At 40.4% G+C, this 22045-nt stretch overlaps 1 protein-coding gene across 2 annotated transcripts in view; it reads right to left on the bottom strand.

Moving 5' to 3' along the window:
* LOC149222612 (EH domain-containing protein 1-like) overlaps positions 1 to 22045 on the bottom strand; it is a 282069-nt gene that overhangs the window by 219703 nt on the left and 40321 nt on the right. For both annotated transcript variants that reach the window (XM_089385524.1, XM_089385525.1), the window contains exons 8-10: positions 8266 to 8379; positions 7912 to 8014; positions 7754 to 7803 (exon numbers count right to left, since the gene is read on the bottom strand). In XM_089385524.1, coding sequence (XP_089241650.1) covers positions 7754 to 7803; positions 7912 to 8014; positions 8266 to 8379 — 267 coding nt within the window. The remainder of the gene's footprint in view (positions 1 to 7753; positions 7804 to 7911; positions 8015 to 8265; positions 8380 to 22045) is intronic.

Here is a 22045-nt window from a genome sequence, read left to right as displayed (position 1 = left end):
CTTGTAGATTTATAGTTTACTTGTCTTTTTTAGTTTCTATTAGACTTTAGTTTTCATAACTGTTGAGTTTTGAGTCCTTTACTCTTGACTCTTGACTCTTTCATATCATTATGATATTTTTTGTAAACATTATATCACTATGACAATGAAAATTTGAAGTTTGAAGTTGGGCCTTGGCAATTATAACTCATTGGTAGTGATTGTGAATTATGAATATGATGCTTTGTGAAAGACTAAAGTTGTTTCATTTCATCTCATTATTCACGTTTCATTTTATAAATTTTTTACATTTCATATCATGTTAACAGTTAGAAGTTAGGACTTAGAAATATCTTCGATATTACTTCTTGTAATGGTTAAACTTGGCTTACAAGTACAACTTTGGTGATCAATGATGATAAATGTTATTGAATTTTCAATTCTGAAAGCTTGAAGTTGAAACTCTAATATTGAATTTGATGAATCATGATTTATAAGACTCAATATGTTGCAGTTGTAATATGTATTTTACTAACTTGTGGACATGGTTGATGACGATTATAATTTCTAGATGATTGATGTGATATGGTTCAATGATCAATTTATGTTTTTTTATGTTTTTTATGTCTATTTCATCATTCTACATGTTTTTGTTGACATATATGTATCAAAAATTAAAAAATATAAAAAATATATATATTTTTAAAAAATCGCTCCCGGATTCGCTCCCAAACCGGGAGCTTCTGAAAATGGTCGCTCCCGCTCCCGCTCCCAAGTAACATTGGATGGTAGTCATTAACACCATTTCTTTCTTTCATGTCTATGGGAGCTTAACACAGAGGGAGACACTCTCCAAAGAAGGCATTCAGTGAACTGTGAACAATTGGGTCATTTCAGAAAGCAAAGGTGGATCAGTATTGAATGAAATCATTCTTTCAATGGATGAACCCTGAGTCTGGCTTTCCAGCAGTTAACTTTTATTTTATCTTCTTGACTCTACAACTTTTCAGACTATGGAGGACTTTGATACAGTTTTCACAGTTTAATACTATCCATATTCTGTTCGTAGAGATTGTATAAGATATAACAGCGTAAAGCCCTGTTGACCCTGCCGCCTACACCTACCTACAAGTCAGTGAGAAAAGCCTTCAACCCCACAAGGTGTGGTTGGTGGCAGGGAGCTAAGAGAAAGAGTTGTCACACTAAATCCCCTCTCTCTTCGTTTAAGCTATCTCCTAGGTTAGCTAAGAGGGGTGGTCCCTAATGAAAATTTAAGTTAAAAAGATGTGAGTTTCTAAGAGAATTTTTAGAGTTAAACAAATTATTTCACTAAGATTTATAAGCAAAAACTGATATGAGCAATAACCATCATAAGATAAGCATGAAATATATAAACAACCAATGCCTTCAAAGTATTTGCTCTTTAAGAAATGAGAATGTATTTTGCTTAAAATGAAGTGAAATGCTTTCAAATGGAAAGCCAAAATAACCCTAAAAAGTGAAACACTAAATTGTTAGCACAAGATATTATAAATGCTTTTAAGATGAATAAGTCTACAAATCAAAGCATGGAAACTATCTTGCTCAAAAAGATACAATTAGAAATCTACTTGTGAGAAATGAGATGATAAAAAGAACTCAAATGTTAGACCAAGATGCAATTAAGTTTGCAACCCAAAATAATAGTACTTGAAAGTGAAATCAACCATTCATGAAAATATGCAATTAAACCAAAATATGAGCCAATTTCCAAGTACAAGAAAATTAAACTTGTTGCAAAATTAAAAGAGATTACAATGTTTGCATCCAAAGTGCCTCTTAAAATAAGATTTGCATGTGAGACTTTAAACCATCAAGATAGCAAGAAATTTAAGAACTTTGCAAACAAAGCAAATGTGATGGAATGAGTTACTGGTTTATTTTATTAATTAGTGTTAAGGCAAAGTAACAATTGAACTCTAGTCCTCAGACCTCATCTTCGCCCAAAATTTTTGGATCTCACAATGAGTCAATAGAGGTAGAGGATCCCTAAAGTCTATTCAACCAACTTAAGTTGGAGGTAAGTTTTAGTGATGTTTGGGGCATATAAATAAATTAACCAAACAATGAGAATTAACTTCTATTTGAAATGTATTTGCTTGACATGAAATAAAATGTTATTTTATGGAGAAAATTTGTCCAAATACTTGATGCATGTAAAATGTGCTTAATGGTGAAGCATAAGTAAACTTGGAACTATGTTCAAGCCAAATAAGATCAAGTAAAAAGTGTTTGCATGCAAAAAAATCTGAACTTGTTATGGATTTAAAACATGTAGTAAGTTAAAATAAAGTGCATGCAAAATGAGTGTGATGCATGTTGTGTTAATTTCTCAATTAGATGATATGCATGCAAAATGAAATAAACCAACAAAGTCAAACCGCCAAGCCTCTCCAAAAGGTGGAGAGATAGGGATACCAATGGGTAAAACTCACGCTCCCAAAATCAGAAAATTTATTAGTTGTTACAAGAAGAAAAAGACAATGAAGTCTTCTCTAAAATCCAAGGAAAGTCTTAACAAATTGGCATCAAACCATGGATCTTTCCTCGCTGAAAATTCTGCAATTTGAGGCCCACAAAGGCTCAACAAAATGCAGATTTATAAAAAAAAAAAGAAGAGAAGATAAGCCTCCTCTATGGCCACGGCCAAGAGAGAGAAAGAGATGGCCAAAATGAACTCGACCTTCCTCAAGAAGAACATGGCCTTATCCAAGATGAATCTAGCCTAAATGTGGAAGTAATCAGTAAATCTGAGCCCCAAGGTCCTGCATGCAAACTTGTAAGTAATTTTCCGATGATGAATCCCACAAGTAGCTGCAAGAGAACAAGTTAAAAAAAATCTACAACAACAAATGTTAACTCAATATAACTACAAAGTATGTTACAAAAATAATCTACAAGAGGCTAGGCCAAAGAGTATGAGCAAGCTCTCCTCTTTGACTAGCCATGACTTAGCTCTTTGAAATAGCCAGATATTGATAAATGAAGTACAATATGTAAGAAAAAAAAAAACCAAGTTTGATATTTTGATGCAAGAAATAAAAGCTTTAAGAAACTTGAAAGAATCTCTGCAAGACACAAATAAAATATAAATGAGACTTTGGAATTCAAAACATGAGGGTTCTCCTTCAATATTTTTCAAGAATGGGTTGATTTCTTTGAGAATTTCCCTTCACACTTGAAAAGTTTGACCAAATAATGAACCATCTACAAAACTTCACCACAAATCATTAAATCGACATGAAATTAGATAAGTGCAGTGGAAAGAATTCCTAGAGAAACATCTATTATCCACTAGAAGATTTATTTTCATAAAGCAAATAATTAATTCTTATGCTAATATGAAATAGTTGCATACTAACACAACTTGAAACAATCATGAAAGAAATAATGAAATGAGGAAATAAATAGAAGCATAACAACAAGTCAAGAATTTACCACACATGCAAGGAGAAGAACACCATCACGCTTTACCCCAAACACTGTTGTATTATATTGCAAGTAGTGAATACAATCCCGCAGAGTCTCCTCAAGCACAATAGCTCGTATAACATGATACAATATGAGATCCCATGGCTCTATTATAGAGAGTTGAAATCAAATCCCAATGAAGAATGACAATCACAAATGGCATTGGAGCCAATCTCAATGTAGAAGTGATTAAACAAGTGGCATTAGGTGACAATCCCAAAGAGAAATTTGAATTTGTTGAATGGAGCTCCAATACCAAGTGTAAAAATCGAATTTTGGCAAGTGGACATCATTTTCTTCTTCTCTTATGTGCCAAATTCGAATTTTATGATAGAATGACAAGTGTATATGGGTAGTAACCCATGTGGAGACAATTTCCCACAAAAATCTCCACCAAATATTCTCCCAAATCCTCCCAAATGTGCATTAACTTCACAAATTCGAATTTCCATGTAAGCAGTTTTCTCTTTTAATGCCAAAAATTTGATTTTATTCGAGCACATGTCCTTTCCTTGATTTTAAGAGTCCACATCACCTTGGGACTTCACTTTAATTCTCCCATAATTTTCCACCTCATTTCCACAACATTTAGCATGTGTGGATATTTATTTTTCTCCATTTATTTAATTTTTGGCTTAATTAATTCCTTGATTTCCCACTAAACTTAGGAAAAGTGGGTTTTGAAGGTCCAAAACAGATTATTAATCCCTCAAAGTGTGTCATAGTAGAAAGTTGAGGGTGAGAGGTGTAATTTTGATTACTCATACCCCATACAACTTCTCTAGACTACACTTATTACAATTTAAATACAATTTTATTTGCAATTTTTGACCTGCGGGAAATCTAAAAAATTAGAAAATGACTACCTAGGCCTAACCAAATTCCACGAAATTTTTTGTGTCTAGTATGGTAATATACATCGGCTCTAGACACTAAGATGTATTAGGGGCTCAAACTTCAGACTGTCACCTCGGCTTTGGAGTAAAAAGTGAGTGAAAAAACCCAGAAAATTATCCGCCTCTGAAAAAGATGGGATAATTAACCAGATAAAAAAAAACTCCAAGGTGTACTCGTTTGTTGATCGAGCCCCAACATCCTAGGCCTATTATAGACTCAAGAAACTCATCATTACTAGTATCACTTATTACAATTCTCCGCATGGTGTGGAAGCTAGGTACAAGAAAGATGATGACAAAACAAGAAAGATGATGACAAGATAGAAGTAGAGTTAAAAAAACTCTGTTGACTGATGATAAATGATGGTACAACTGTCTTTTGGATCATCCTTGGGCGTGGAGTCTTCATATAATCATCAAGTGCCACTCGAGTGGTCAACAAGCCCCAAGGGTTAGCTCAACTGGCAGAGTTCCCGTTGGTAAGTACCTCACTGATTGGGAGGTCACAGGGTCAATTCTCCTCGACACCCTTGGGGTTATGCCCTGCCAGTTTGGCCGGAAAGATTTGATTTCCTTCGAGGTTGATTTACCTGAATTTTCCTGTGGATGTAGCGGCCACCTAGTGTCTGTGACAGTGTTGCACAAAACAACCCCCCCCCCCTTCCCAAAGATCCAAACCAGGAACTGCGTCCCATATGGATCCGTGGGGGATCTGCCATTGGATCCATGGTTCAGAATTTTGGGATCGCGGATCGGGTCGGCGAAGACGGTTCTTGGAAATTTGGAACCGTGCCATCTCGATCTGCGATTCCGGATTTCTAAACCGCGGATCCGACAACGGATCGTCCAAGGATCCACGGCGGATAGGGCACGGATCCCAAGCGATCCGAAGGGAGACGAACAAGTCCACAGGGTTTCATAGGGTTCTAAATATTTTTTTTTATTTTTTCTTTGACTTAAGTTGGGTTGGGGCTTCTCGGACACTCCCAAGGTGCTCCCTTGATGCTCGCTCATGGTAATGTTAAATTCTTAAAGTAAAAGTGACATTCTCCTTTATTTTCATTCTTAAAGTAAAAGGGACTTAAATTTTTAACATTACCATGAAATGACTTAGGATGTTCAAGAGTGGTTTCAACCTCATCGGACTTCATATGGAGAAAATAGAATTTCATATCCTATTCAAAATTCAGCAGAATTAACAGTTTTTAGGAAATGAGGATCAATGGAATTGTGGCATTTCAATAGATTATATCATGTATGAGGGTATGTGATTAGCATTTAATCAAGAGCACCAAGCCCTATATCTACCCTACGGTTGGTGGTGTTAATTGTTGAACTCCTTTGTCATGCCCTTAGCAAAAAATTAACTTTCAATCATGTCAAAATCATCGATCAAGCATGTTAAGCTTTTTTAACCATATTTTAAGTCTTGGATTAGGTAGTTTGATCAAAATTGGGCAATGTTGACTAATATCCCTAGACAATCGAGGTAGAGGCAAAGGCTAAACAAGAGGAGAAGAATCTAGATTCTAGATGGTTGATGCATCTAAATGGTTGATGCTCGAATAATTAATCATTAATGTACAATGGATGTCATATCTATCTTGATTTATGTACAAATATGCATGCTTCCATATCTTCAACAACTAATTTGGTATTTTGGATGTTTTTTAATATAAATGCAAAAAAAATATAAAAGAAAAATTATACATATAGTAGACGCTTCCAAAATGCTTCGCTTCCTAGACTTTTGGGAAATGACGCTTCCGCGTCCCCACTTCCAAAAAACGTCCCCGCTTTGTGCAACATTGGTCCGTGAACCACCATATAAAAAGAAAAGATATAACAGCTTCTGAATAGGATCTTTTCGTTTGTAATGAAGGTATCTGTTTGGTCTACGAAATTTGTAGAGTATCATTAGAAATCCAGATAGAGATAAGTGCCTTGAACAGTTGTTGTTTCTTTTGAAGAAAATTTCTTGTGTATTATAGGGTATCATCAAGAGTGGTTGTAAGCCTTATTTTGATGATGGTAGAAGAGATCTACAGAATCCACTTGAAAGGTATAAGAACCTGCACAATGTCATTTCATTTCATCTCAAATAGAAATTGCCATTGGGTGGAGAGAAAGGCACTGTAAAACATTGAACAGTTGAGTTTTGATAGCATTGATCTTCTTGAAGACATGGACACAATTTTCCCTATTTAGGTTAAAATGATGTCAAATGCTATAACTCCCATACTTGAATTTTATAAATTAATGACATTTCACATTTACGAAGTAAACAGCTTTTTCAGAGCAGGATACTTCATTGATTTGTACCAAAACAAAAAGTCCAGCATATGCTGCATCCTTGGGAGAACCGTAAAGAAGAACCAATATTCTAGCAGAATGAAATTCTATTCATGTTGACAAATAACTAAAAAGGTAAGTTGGCTCTTGAGTTTGAAGCCAGTTACAACTGATATAGAAAGTAATATGGTGAGAGGAAAACAGGATTATTATTGAAAGAAAAATTCATATATACTAAGAGTCCCTGAATACAGGTACTGTTTATGAATAAGTACACAGTCCATAGAACAAACACAAGGGTGGTTACAAAAAAAATGAACAGCAATTCACCCTTACAGAAAATAAATATAAAAATAAAAAAAGCCAGCCAATCCTCATTTACAAGCTCAGTTCAACCTCATTATGGTACTTGATATCTTTCAGTCTTCTATGGGACAGAAGCAACAATAAGGCATATTGTCATCATGATACCATCTGTCAACCAGACTATTATGCATATTAATCGTACAAGAGTTACTGAATGGCACTCTGTTTTAAAAGCTTTGGACCAATGCTCAAAGCAGAATGGCCACTGTTTCAGAGGTAACACTCAGATCCCAGCATGATCTCACATTCAAAAAATTTACAATAGCATGTCATGTAGAAATGCCTTGCCTATCAGCCTTGTATGATTTCCATTACATTTTGTTTCAGTACCGCTATGTGTGGTAGCGTTAGAATAATAAAGACACTGGAGACAACCAGACCAAACTAAGTTGACAAATCAACAAATAATAAGCTACAGTATGCAATCATTAAAAACTTTAAAATTGACTTCCGGACCTTAGTGGTTAGATGACAGTGACATTAGCATTGTTAATCACGTGCATTTAAGCAATCCACATCCACACACACATAAACCTGAAAAATTGGCTTCCAAACCACAGTGATTAAATACTAGTTACATTTTTAATCATGTGAATATTTGCAATCCACACCCACATACAGTTCATATTGTGAACACGTTTCTTGCTGTTAATAAATATCTTATATTTAATCAGACATGATAATAAAAAATCAAACAATGGCCACCATACCATCACAACAACAAAGCGATCTGTAGTTGGCTCTGGTCCAATGTGAGCCCCTGCACCAATAAGGTAACAAATACTATTACTTAATTCTATGCTAGCGCTAATATCAAATCCAATGAACAAATAAATTATTAAGGCCAATTAGAGATTTAGTATTGTACCTGGATAACTTGCTCTTAGCAAGTGTTTGATGAATGTTGTCTTTCCAGTAGAATACTGGCCTAAAAGCATAACCATTGGCTTGGCATCAAAGTCACTGCTGGTCTGTAATGCCAAAAAAATTAACCAACAGCAAGAATTATTAATCCCCTGCTATATCACTGATTGACAGGGATTGGACACCCCTCTTCCATGGAACAAATAATATAAATTTCTCCAATTTCATGCTAATTTTGAAGTACCAAGAAAAATAACAATTATGAATGACAAGTGAAGCAGGATCATGTCTGTTGTTCACATAATATGCTATCCAGTTTAAATCACCACATCTCAATATTCAGAGCACAAATGTGTACCAGAGTGGGTGAGCAGAAATCGTTGAATCGGTAAGTAACTTCCAACGGTTTTAGCTTCTCTATATATAGTTTCTTCAAACCATCGATTGTTGATGTCACTGAGTTCAATGAAACCTGAATTCGTAGATCATGAGAAGTTAGAAATGAAAAAGGAAACAATGTAAACCCACACTAAGGAAAGAAAAATGACCACCAAAGAAAAAACCCTATTTAAAACTATAACTAATGAACGCAAACCTGCCCAGTCATTCATCTAGATAGCTTTACAATTAAACTACAGACATGAAATTGTTTGGGAAGCACACACATATTCTATTGACAGTATGCAGATTAACAGAAAACATGTTTCAGTTCTTAACTTTTTGTGCATAAGCATACAGGATAAGGTCTTGTCAGAAAGAAGCACCAACATAATAGTTTCTCAAATTTATGATACCAGATAAATATTTGAAATCAGCTGAAACACGCCTTTGGGAAGTAGTACCAAGATCAAACAATACCCTAAGTTGTACGATGGATGTTGAAAAGTGTAACTAGGTTCAGTCTTCATAATGACTTGTAATTATGATTTTTGGTAATTGATGCAAAGAAGAAAAATAAAATTATTACTGTAATACTTGTCTAATGGGTTTCATGAACAAAGAATTTTATTTTTAGGTAAGGCTCCCCTTATGAGCCCTTAGGATTGGTCATAAAGTCAAATTGAGTCAATATCATGTATGAAAGACCCTTCTTGGGCATGTTACATATTTGTATGAGTCATTAAAATAATAAAAAGGCCCTCCAAAGCCCCAAGGGTTAGCTCAGTTGGTCAAAAACCGTACCTCACCATCGGGGGTCACAGGGTCGATTCTGCCCGAAGCCCTTGGGGTTAGGCCTTTCCAGTAAGCCGAGGGGCGATTAGCCCAGATTTTTCCGTGGACGTAGCGACCACTCACTGACCAGGGTGTTCGTGAACCACACTATATGAAAAAAAAAAAAAAAAGGCCCTCCAAGACCAAGCTAAAGCATCTCCTTCAAGTCGGCTTCAAGATGGAATAATGGAATTGCACCAAAAAACATGTTGACTCACTCTCAACTCATGTCGGCTTATTTTCATGGGAAACCACTATAAATATGCAGGTCGGCCTCATTTCAGAAGCAAGAATTATGGTCAAAGTCTGAAATAAGGAGAAGTGTGGAAATCATTAGAGAAGGAGCCATATAACCAACGAAGAGAAGGCAAGAAAAAGTGAAGTGTTTTGGGACTGTTTTTGGGTAATATACACTTCACACATGCGAGATTTCAGAACCCTCTGTTGCAGAAAGAGCTGAGATACTTCAGGTATTACAGTCATCATGAAGAAGGCAGATTTGAAGGAAGCCTAATAGATCCTCTAGCCGAGTTAAGGAAGGTGAGTCTCTCTCTCTCCAGCGAAGAAGGCTGAAAGTCAGAATTGCTCAAGGACCGAATCTAGGGCTCTCTGAATTAGGGCCGAAAAGTTTCAGATCTGTTCAAGGGACCAAAGTTCTGAAGGGTAGCCAAGAAGGAGGAAGAAGCAAAAGAGTTGACTATAGTTGACTCAAGGAAGAAAGATCTTATCAAGGAAGCTTTGTGACTTGGTCTTGGAGAGGCAAATAGTTCAAGGGTCCTAGTCTTGGTATTCATCAATTGAAGTCTCTATAAGAAGAAGAATTTGTTCAGGTTTTCCACTCGAGGGAGAGGTTTTGGCCCTGGCTGATCACCTATATTCTATGTCTCTTGTCTCTTTAGGGTTTATGCATTGGTAATTGTTTGATGAAGAAGAACACTATAATAACATAAGTAAAAGAAGATCATAATCTAAGAAGTAAAAAACACTCACAAGCAATTATCTATCATAGAGAAATCACCTAATTTCTATGCCCTAGATTTCTCAACAATGGAGAGGGTCCAACCTGTAAAAATCTTAACCTTTGAACAGACATTGAAATATTCAAAAATTAAAAGGGACTTTGTGTATGGAGGCTTACAAAGTGTAATGTCCCCAAATTAATTGATTGTATTAAGAAGAATTTCCGTTTTTGTAATTTTGGCAATTGGGGAAATATTTGGGCCCACAACTTAGGAGAATGGAGAAATCGAAGGAACATTTGATTTTTGGGTAAATAGAAGGCCCCACTTTAGAAAAAAAGGAAAAATTATGGAGTTGGTGGAATGTGGGGGCCACCCCTCAAGGAATACACACCACTTGGAGGAAAAATCGAATTAGTGAAGGGACGTCGAAATATTTGGAGGGACACACAAGGAAAGGGAAGGCAACAATTATAAATAGAAGGGTGAGGGAAGCAATTGGGATCTTTTTGCTAATTTGATATATGAACCATAGTTTGCTCAAGTTGTTTAGCTAGGTCAACAGGGTGTTATTCAGCGCACAAGATTTGCAAGGGGAAATCTCGACTTCTACTTCGTTGGACTTCAAGTGCCACCCTAGGGAAGACATTTCCACACTTGTGAGCTGGTCCGGGAGTTGTATACAGGTGAAATCGAACTGTTCTGCGGCAAACAAGACACAGAAGGGAAATACGCACATCCCAGGGGAGGGGGCTTCATAGCAGCATTGGTTCTGGATTTTTTGGGACATAATTATCATGGCTTTTGCTACTCTTTGGTGGAGTTTACCGGGCTAAATTAGTGGCTATTCATCTGGCCGAAAATCTTTCTCTAGTGCACACATAGAGGCAGTCTTACTAGGCTTGCACAGTTCATTGTGAAGCCTCTCAGTTGTTGGTAGGTTATCCGATGGTTTGTGCTGAGAATTTCCAAAAGGTATAAGGGAGAATTTAGGGGATAATTCTCAGCATTTGGGAGTTCATTTTGGCAGCAAGGATATAGGTGGTGCAAAAGTCGGATAAAGGAAGAGCTCACATTATTTGGGGTCAATTTCGGAAGGTTTGAACTAGTCCCAACCCTTCCTGGGTTTTTCTGGATTTATTGAGGAGAGGCCAAGAATAATTTGGCTAAATTTTCTGAGCATTCTAGTGGGCTCAAACAAGTGTCTCTTTCCAACCAACAGTTGCTGGTAATTTGCTCCATTTTGTGGGTTTTCTGGTTGGAAGGATTGGGACCAACTCCTTTCCTCCTTTCTCAGTCCAGTGGAGAAAATTAACAGAAAGCTACAGCAGCAATTTCAAGCCAATCCGGGCACTCCAACAGGGGATTCGAACCTTTTGCAGGTAGCAGCAATGGCACAATTTATGGGCAGTGCAAAGGTAGTTTGGGGGCCAAAACTTCTACTCATTGGGGCATCTTTCTCATCTTGGGTTTTGTTCCACTTGCTTATGCAAGCCCAGATTCACTTGTCCCTTGCTATATGTACTCCTTGCAATTTATAATTTAATAAAATGGCTCAGCTTATTTGCCCAGTTTCGTGGTGTTTTGATGGTGCATGTGTATTTATGATCTAATTTGTTATAGCCTAATTCATGTGTCTATCATACCACTATAAATTTCAAATCAAAATATTATAGTGGTATCAGAGCCATGATCTTGGCCAGTTGTGGGGTAGCCAACTAGATCATGGAAAATTTGTACATGTATTCCATGGCTAAAGGAAGATTTAGTATGCAAGAATTTTTGGCCCAGTTGAAGAAGGTGTCGAACCAGATCCATCCTCATCCTTACAGCAGAGACACTAGAATTGCGTAGGTTGTAGCGACGCAGCCATCTACATTGTGTGGGGAAAGTCGACAGAATCAGGGCACTGGATCTCCTCAAAAGGAGCAGACAAGACAGGGACAATTAGAGGGTGAGACCAGGGGATGCTATTGTTGGTGGAGATCTAGCTTTAGATATCAGGAGCCTGAGGAGGAGGTTGAGCGTTAGGTTGAGGAAACACAGGATTGTGGGAAGCATGTAGATACACCCAGTGTGACACAAGAGTCACCCTTGTTAGGGACTCCCTTAACCGCTCCGGGTGACATCTTAGTGAAGAGAGTAGAGCATACCCCAGTAGTGCCATCCGTTGATGAGGTCAATGGGGTTGTGTTCGGGTTTTTGGGTGATAGCAGCACACAGCAAATAGGGGAGGTGCCAAGACACGTATCCACCCTTGATGAGGCACCAGGAGATACAAAGGTATTAGACGATGGTCGCCCACAGCAGTTTCATCAGTTTCAGGCCGACCTTCTAGCATTAAAAAGGAAGGCCACGTCAGTGCGAGAGGCTATTCTGCTACAAAATGAGGAGCTAGAGGGCATGAGAGCGGTTTGTGTCGAGTCAGCGGCCAAACTAACTCACGTTGGGGAATGGTTGGACTCCCTAATGGTACAGCTAGAGTGCACATTGAAGCGTTGGAGCAGCCCACTTCAAGCGTACATTAACGGGGTTGGCAGCATAGTTAGGTTACCTTTGCCTATTGGAGAGAGAGAGAGACAGAGCTACCTAGTCAGATTTCATGTGTTGACCAGGATAGCGATATGAGATGACTTGAGTTACACAGGGTGTAGCATCCGCATCTTGGGGTTGTTTTATGTGCAGGAATTCGTGCATTCGATCCCTCTCTTGGGATTGGATGGCAAGAGATTCTGAGTCGGTACCTGGTGGAGTGGGTTATGGAGATGGCAGTGGACTCGGGTGTAGCTCAGCCTGAGCTTCCAGGCACTTGGGATGCTGAAAGCCCAGACAAGCGTTGGAATCTGGGTGGGACTACCTATCATTTCCCAAGTATGTCGGTTGACTACAACCTGGATGGTATAGTTGACCTAGCAGTTGAGCGCGCACATTCGCTAGGGGAGTTTGGGTCAACACCAGTGGCCAACCAGTTTATGGGCAGACTCCTTGGGTTGTCTTGGTATGACGGTTGTACATGGGATCACAGGATGATCAACATACTCTGGCAGGAGTTTGTCGGAGGAGGTGGCATTGGTAGGCCACCAAATAGTGCCTTGTATGGAGCTAGGGATTCTTCACATTTGTGTGGGGCACAGAGGACACAGAGGAGAAGAGTAGTGGTGGCATCACTACTGATACTTAGGGAGGATTTGGAGGGGAGATCCATTCATCGGAGGGTATGGTGATGCCATGGTGGAGGTGGTGCAGGCTGACACATATGGACAGCTTTAGGCCATCACATCCAAGGATGTGTAGGAGCATCTAGCGTTGAGCAATGGGCTGCAAATGGGCATGGAGATGCATGGTGGTGTGTCATAGTGTCTTGGACTGCGTTGTGGAGTAAGAGTGTCTTACATCGCGTTGAGTATATGCGGGGAGTGACAAGTGCAATGACACAGGAAGGACACAGGACTGTACATGATGGTATAGCAGTAGCCGAGGGTATTAAGTGTTGTACAAGGACAGGTTGCGACATACAGTGGCATGCCGAGGAGGATGGTGATACTTGGGATTATGTAGTGGCACATGATGCAGCACAGCGGAATCTTGTAGCGTTGCCTCCAAAGAGACTTATGGACAAGGGCATTAGGCATACCATTGGATGCAACTCACCTAGGATTGATGAGGACATTGTTGAGCATCTAGGGACACCATGTTTAGTGGAGACAGGTCTTCGAGGGGGTTATCAGCAGATTCGAGGCGGAGAGAGGGTCGTCCATAGGATTACTCTTCAGTATCCCTGCAGACTCTCGATCATACCCTTGGGGACCTACCCAACCATCATCCTCCAGTGTTGCTTACATTCGCAGAGCGTTTGGTTGTCGCCCCTCGATGCTCTTCATTCAGGCAGCAGGACATGGGAGGCCCACCCTAGGCAGTTGGATGAGACACCGCGTGACATGGGCAGGGAGGAGACTCTCCAGTTGAGACATTTGGTGGATGCACGAGCTGATGGATACAGGTTTGGGGATCACATGGTTTTTTCTAAGGTGGCATATGTTCCACCCCTGGGCTCACACTTGAGAGGTGGTTGCGAGGGAGCTGCATGATACACTTTTGGCGAGACAATCTGAGGTGCTACATGAGCATGAGGGGCAATGGATGGTAGACTTCGTCTACAAGATGGTGTCTAGACTCCGAGTAGTATCCAGACATATCATCAAGAGTTGGGATAGCAAATATCACTATGTGGTTTGGCAGGAACAGGGCAGATTGGCATGCCTGGGACAAATTCTTGATACTTGGGGACCACCTATGGGATACATACAGGGATCAGAGATGAGGGTCGGATGGGCTCTAGTAGGTAGCAGTGCTATGCAGCAACAACCCATGAGGTGTGGGAGTTGTGAGCTCCCAGTATGGTTGGGGGCTCTAGGGATCCGAGTGTCGAGCGGATCACTCCACTTCTCAATGGGTAGGGTTATGATGGAGAGTGATCCAATTCTTTCCCAGGCTGACACATGGGGGGTCGCTAGAGCTTCATCATATGGAGAGGTAGGTTGCTACTCAGGATTGAGGCTAGTCATGGAGTGGTGGACTCGAGCATTGCAGAGTTTCCCCGGCAAGTTGGTCATAGCGTTGATCGTGACAGATATAGTGGTCGAGCGTCATTGAAGAGGAGGGTTCGGTACTAGCATGTTGAGCAGTGAGGCATGACCAGGTGTCACGATTTCAGCAAGTTAGGTTACTTCTCGACGGGCAAGGGATTCTACCATGGCAAGGCTTAGCAGTTCAGCTACCCATAGAGGTGAGTTGGTTTCTATAGGGGAAGCTCATCCAGATCTTCCATTGGGTTTTAGTGATTCGTCGATGGTGTGGGGAACTTCACCGGAGTGGCAGGGTGATCAGCAGGAGGAGATCAGGGGAAGCTCGGGCAGACGAGGGTTCAATCCCATCAGGATTGGATTGCATCTTCAGGAGTCCACTCTTGAAGTGCACCAAAAGGACTATTCGATAGAGCAGTTTCAGGAGGGGATGATCAAGATCTTATAATACCATGATGCTCTACTTAGTGGAGGTATGCAGAGGGCATCTGGTGCCTATGATGAGCTGGACAGCGAATGGAGTAAGGGATGCCTCACGGTGATTAGGATGGCTTGGGATCTTGGTAGGACAGGGTAGAGATCAGGGATGGTTGGGTGGTACAGTTGGGACCCCGGTATTGGGTGCATTGATTATTTGGGTTAGCTGATCGAGAGGGTGCTTGTTTCAGGCATTGCTTGAGGACAAGCAATTTTTGGTGGGGAGGACTGTAATGTCCCCAAATTAATTGATTTTGTTAAGAAGAATTTTTGTTTTTGTAATTTTGGCAATTGGGGAAATATTTTGGCCCACAACTTAGGAGAATGGAGAAATCAAAGGAAGATTTGATTTTTGGGTAAAGAGAAGGCCCCACTTTAGAAAAAAGGGAAAAATTATGGAGTTGGTGGAATGTGGGGGCCACCCCTCAAGGAATACACACCCCTTGGAGGAAAAATCGAATTTGTGAAGGGAGGTCGAAATATTTGGAGGGAACCACAAGGAAAGGGAAGGAAACAATTATAAATAGATGGGTGAGGGCAGCAATTGGGATCTTTTTGCTAATTTGATATCTAAAACATAGTTTTCTCAAGCTAATTAGCTGGGTCAACAAGGTGTTGTTCAGCACACGAGATTTCTGAGGGGAAATCTCAGCATCTACTTCAGTGGACTTCGAGTTCCACCCTAGGGGAGACATTTCCACACTTGTGAGTTGGTCCGGTTATACAAGTGAAATTGAACTATTCTCGGCGTAGACAGGTACGCAGAAGGGAAATACGCACTTCCTAGGAGAGGGAGCTTCAGAGCAACATTGGTTCCGGATTTTTTGAGGACATAATTGTCGTGGCTTATGTTACTCTTTGGTGGAGTTTACCAGGCTGAACCAATGGCTAGTCATCTGGCCGAAAATGTTTCTCCAGTGTGTTGAAGGATGTGTAACTAGGTTTGGTCTTCATAAATGTAACTTTGACTTTTGTATTTATTCAAGAAAAGAGAAATTATTTGTCAATGAGTTTCTTGCTCATTGAATTAGGTCAAGCACATGTTTAAGTGCTTCTAGGAAGTCAAGAGTCAATATATTTATGTAAGACCCTTTGAGGGCATGTTACACTACGTATAAAATAACATAAAGGTCAAAGGAATACCTCCAAGATAAGTGCAAGTCCTCTCCATGCAGCAACATCCTCCTCAACAAGCAAAACAAAGGAAATATTGATGAAATAGTCAAGTCGGCCTAAGGACAGCTAGTCGGCCTAAAGGAGGGACAGTCCTCTAAATATCAATGTTTTAAAAAACGGTCGGCTCGGAACCGACTCGGCCGAGTTGGTCCGAGCCAGGCCTAGAAATTATGACCCGGCCATTGAACCGATTCGGCGGGCCGGGTTAATACCAAGCCAGCCGAGTTGTGTAGGCGAGTCTGTATCAACCCGACTGGGTTACGTACAGCGGCCTGGTGACATAAAAAAACGCTTTTTTTTTAATATTTGCTGACTGTGGGGGACTCCAAAGGGGTTTAGTAATTGGTTTGTTGGTCTTTGGGGTCCATTCCCCTCTCCCAAACCATATTTAACCCACTCAACCCCTCTCATTCTCTCACAACCATCTCATGCATTTGAGTGAGAATTTCAGTGAGAGTTTGTGAGGAGTTGTTGAGTTTGTTTTTGGAGCAGCAGTGAGGAGTCTTGGGCAAGCATTGTAGCTGGAGTGAGGAGCTTCTTGGGCAGCCATTTGGAGCAGCATTGAGGAGTTGGTTTCTTGGAGCAAGCTTGAGGAGGCAGTTTGTGCCTGGAGGTATTTTTTTCACTTGTACAAATCTGTTTTTGCTTATTAAATTTTATGTGCAAATCTAGAAATCCTAAAGAGTTTTTTGTGAAAGAAATGAACATTGAATCAATGTTTTTCTTTTTCATTTTCAGATTGTTTGCTTTCATTTCCAAGTCAAAAAATGGCACCTAGAGTGAAAGATGCTGCTTGGGCATATGTTGAAATGGTTGAAAGTCAAATGCATTGCAAATTTTGCCATAGGAAAATTAAGGAAGGTCCTGGGGGCATTAATAGGTTGAAACAACACTTGGCGGGGATTAGAGGCCAAATTACTCCATGTACCTCACCAGAAATTGGGGAGATTAGGAAGGAATTGTTAGCCAGCTTTGAGAAGTTTAAAGAAGATAAGGCTAGGCAAAAAGAGTTAGAGGCTGAAATTGGGAGGAAGAGGGATATACAAAAAATGATGGCTACCAACCCCCATTTTGATTTTGAGGGTTCTTCCTCTATCCCTTGTACTGATGCATCCAACCCCCTCCAATATGTTCCTCCCTCTTTTGATTCTATTCAAGAAAAGGGAAAGGGTAGAATGAAAAAGGGTGATATGAATATCAAAATTTATTTCACTCCCTCCTCTCCATCAGATGCACATGGTCCCAAGCTAGTAGAAGTCAAATGCAACCCACTTTAGATGACCATTGGAAGAAAGAATTGAGGGAGACTGCATGTGATTACATAGCTAAATGGTGGTATGATGTTGATATCCCCTTCAATGCTTCCCGTTCACCATATTATGAGCCTATGTTTGATGCCATACATGCTGCTGGAAAAGGCTTCAAAGGCCCTACTATGCATGAGCTAAGGGGGTATAATTTGTAGAAAGAAATTTCATCCATTAATGAGTATTTGAAAGATTTCAAGGACTCATGGGCAAGAACAGGATGTACCATCATGTCAGATGGATAGACTGATCAAAGAAACCATACCATCATAAACTTTCTTATCTTCTGCCCACGGGGAACCATGTTATTAAAATCAGTTGATGCATCTGATAAGGTAAAAGATGGGCAATTGTTGTTTCAGCTATTGGATGAGATTGTTGAGGAGGTGGGGGTGGCTAAGGTTGTTCAAGTCATCACAGATAATGCCTCTAACTATGTTCTTGCTGGTAAATTGTTAGAGGAAAAACACAAGACCATCTTTTGGACCCCATGTGTTGCACATTGCATAGACCTCATGCTTGAGGATATTGGAAAATTAGATTGGGTCAAAAACACTATAGATCATGCCAAAAGCATAACAAAATTTATCTACAATCATTCATGGATTTTGAGCCTCACGAGGAAACACACTGGGGGCAGGGATATTATTAGGCCTACCATCACTAGATTTGCTACTCATTTTTTGACATTGCAATCTATGCTTTCCCAACATAGAAACTTGCAAAAGTTGTTTTCCAGTGATGAATGGAATCAAAGCCAGTGGTCTCACAAACTGGAAGGCAAAGAATTGAAAAAGAAAGTTAATGAAGAAATATTTTGGAGAAAGGCAGCAGAGATTGTGAAGCTTGCTGAGCCACTAGTTAAGGTGTTGCGGTTGGTGGATGGGGAAAGATTGGCTATGGGCTTCATTTATGAGGCTATGGATCAAGCAAAGGAGCAAATAAAGAGGGCATACAAGGATAAAGTGGCTAAGTATGGGCCCATTTGGGCAATCATTGATGAAAGATGGAACAATCAACTCCATCACCCTATACATGCAGCTGGGTATTTTTTGAACCCACGGTATCATTATAAAGCTAAGGAGACAGGAGCTTTGAGGGGGAGGTTAGAGATGGACTGATTGACTGCATTGATCGCATGATCCCATTGGAGTCTGATCAGCTGGAGATACACCGACAGGTCACGACCTTCACCAATGCCTCGGGTACCTTTGGGAAGAACCTAGCAAAGATTGCAAGAGAAGCAGATGAGCCAGGTAAACAAAAATTTCAATTTTCAAATTCTTAATAGTTTTTTTAAATTTTGTTAAATCGTTTATAATTTGAAAGTTGGATATAATTTGTAATTTTGTTGAGCTAACTCATTACACTCCTATGTTTTTTGCAGCACAATGGTGGGAGGCTTTTGGTAGCCATTGTCCTGAATTGCAGAAGTTTGCAATTCGTATTTTGAGTCAAACTTGCAGTGCTACTGGGTGTGAGTGCAATTGGTCTGTCTTTGAGAGAATTCACACAAAGAAGAGAAACGTTTGGATCAAAAACGATTAAATGATCTAGTCTATGTCCAATACAATCTCCGACTCAAACGAAACCAATTGTTGAACAAAAGACCTAATTCAGATCCCATTGTGTTGGAAGACATTGATCCAACATTAGATTGGGTAGTGGAGAGTCATCCAACAGAGTTTGATTCTGATGAGGATCTTGATTTGGATTTACCAGGGGAGGCATCACTCGATCATGATGTTCAGTTGAATGCAGATCCTGATCCACTTGTACCAGCCTCAGCCTCACAGTGAGCAAGTCCTCCAGTTGCAGGCACTTCCTCTGCTCAACCACGACAGAAGCGCAGCCACATATCTCGTCTATCTCAGTGTGCATCTGCTGCACAGCCTGCTAGTGCTACCACTTCTACAGTTGCAGTTGGAGATGATGATGAGGAGGAGCCATGGGGCCCCCTGTCTGACTCTGATGATGATCCAGAGATTGATCCACATGATCTTGGCTCCTCTGGTAGTAGCTACTAACCAGTAGTATTGGTCACAGTTAACTTTTGTTGCTTTTGTTGTAGAGGCCATTTCTAGCCTCCTTGGTTATGTGTTTTTGTTTTGAATCTTTGATCATGTATGTATTGGACAGTGCACTGGGTGCCATTTTGATATAATGGATATATTCATGAGCCTACTTTGATCATATGTTGTCCTCCATCTATATTCTAATGTTGTGTTTGGAAACATGAATTAAAATCTTTAAAATTATGTTTTTTTATAAAAAAATAAATATTTAATGTATTTTTTACAATGACCGAGTCATTGAAATCGAGCCGGCCGAGTCGATACCGAGTCGGAGTCGACCCTCGGCCGAGTCAATGTCGGAGTCGGAGTTTTAAAACATTGGTTTGGGAGAGCCCTTGCTTGGAGTTTGCAAATATTTTGGGGAATTCTCTAGCACTTTGGAGGAGCAGCAAACGCAAAATCTGTTGCAGGTTACATCTTCTGCTTGTGGAGGAGTGGCCAAGCATTTAAGGTCAATTTTGGAGCGTCAAAACTAGGACAAACCCTTTCTGGGTTTTTCTGGGTTTTTGACAAGGACCTTAGAAGTAATTTGGTAAAAAAAATTGGGCAAATTTGAGGGGTCAAACATGGGTACCAATTCAACGAGCAGCGAGAGTAGCTAAGGGAAATTTGGGCCGAAACATTAGGAAGGAAGGGAAATATTGCAGCTCTAGTGGAGTGTGGGGGGCACTCCATGGAGAATTATGGCCCACGTGTGGAGTACGCTCTCATTGGAGCGAAGTTGGTGGGGGAAAGTCGAGTTGGGCCCACATGGGCATCTTGGAGGATCTTTGATAAAGAGAGCAACAAGAACTCATTTTGGGCATTCATTCATTTATTCGGAAATCTTATCTTTGACATAGCACGCTTGAGTTGAAACCAAGTCTGCAAGTGTTGTTGAGCACACGAGTGTCTCTAAGCGAAGATCTCAACCCTTGCTTCGGTGGACTTCGAGTGCCATCCCAAGGAGGGAGTTCCATCTAGTTCTAAATGTTCCAGCAATGGGAATGCAAGTTTGCGGGGAGGAGACACTAGCAGCAGCGCAGGGACTAAACAATGCTTGGAGGAGACACACTTGAGAGTTGAAGAATGAAAGGAGTTTGGGCCTAAGATTTGAGGAGTCGTCCAGGAGAGCCCTTGGTTGGAGTTTGCAACTATTTTCGGGAATTTTTCAGCACTTTGGAGGAGTAGCAAACGCAGAATCTGTTGCAGGTTACATCTTTTGCTTGTGGAGGAGTGGCCAAGCATTTGGGGTCAATTTTGGAGCATCAAAACTAGGACAAACCCTTTCTGGGTTTTTCTAGGTTTTTGACAAGGACCTTAGAAGTAACTTGGCAAAATTTTATGGGCAAATTTGAGGGGTCAAACAGGGGTCCCAATTCAGCCAGTGGCGAGAGTAGCTAGGGGAAATTTGGGCCGAAATTTCGAGGTCAACATTTGGCCAATTCCTTCATGGGTTTTTGTGGGTTATTGGAGGAGAGCCCGGGGTTAAATTTCCGAATTTTTTTGAGCAACAGAGGAGGCCCTAGCAACCATTCTACATAGTCAATAGCACACACTTTCTGGGCATTTCAGCATAGAGCCAAGGAGAACCTGCTAGCACCCTTGGAGGAGATATCATATTCATCACCTGGGCTTAGCTAGCTTTCTTAGGAAAAGCCCAGTTCCATACTCTCCAGGAACTTATTGTACTTCATGATTTATTAATAAAATGGCTCAGCAACGTTGTTTTTAGCTTTAAAATGGTGTTTTGATGGTTTGAGTAATTCTTTGTGCTCTTGCTATGTTTGCTTTGTTTATCATTGTAAATTTAGATTATGAATATTACATTGGTATCAGAGCATGATTTTGGCCCACTATGGGTCTAAATCACACAAATGCTCAAGTGTTATTGTGGACTAGGATTCCAAAGGCTAAAACACTATTCCCATATCATTCTCTAGATCGAGCTTATGCCCAAAAATGTCTCAGCGGGAAGAATTTGAAAATGTTACTAGGAGCATCGAGAGACTGGTGGGGCTTCTTGAAGAGTGGTTGTCAGCAAAGGCAACAAGAAGCAGTAGTTGTCGACCCGCAGATGAAGGAAATAAGAGGAGCATGATTGTTGAACGAAACGCTAGTAGCAATACTGCAGAGACGAAGATGGGAGGCGGAGGTAGTGACGAGATGAGAGAGAACATACCCCTGGAGGAGGGAGTTCATCTAGATACGTTCCAGCCGATTGAGCATGAGGCTAATGGCACACAAAAGGAGCACAAGGATACACCTAGTGTGACGCAGGAGTCACCCTTGTTGGAGTTTCCTTTGGTAGCCCCAGTAGACAGATTGGAGGAGGCAGTTGAGCACACATCCATTGATGAGGTATCCATT

The sequence above is a fragment of the Pinus tabuliformis genome, chromosome Q, assembly GCF_031772625.1.
Source record: "Pinus tabuliformis cultivar Carrire ecotype Pingquan chromosome Q, CPIR1, whole genome shotgun sequence".
Taxonomy (NCBI): Eukaryota; Viridiplantae; Streptophyta; class Pinopsida; order Pinales; family Pinaceae; genus Pinus; species Pinus tabuliformis.
The sequence above is the reverse complement of the archived record's forward strand: the minus strand, read 5'-3'. Positions and strand labels throughout refer to the sequence as shown.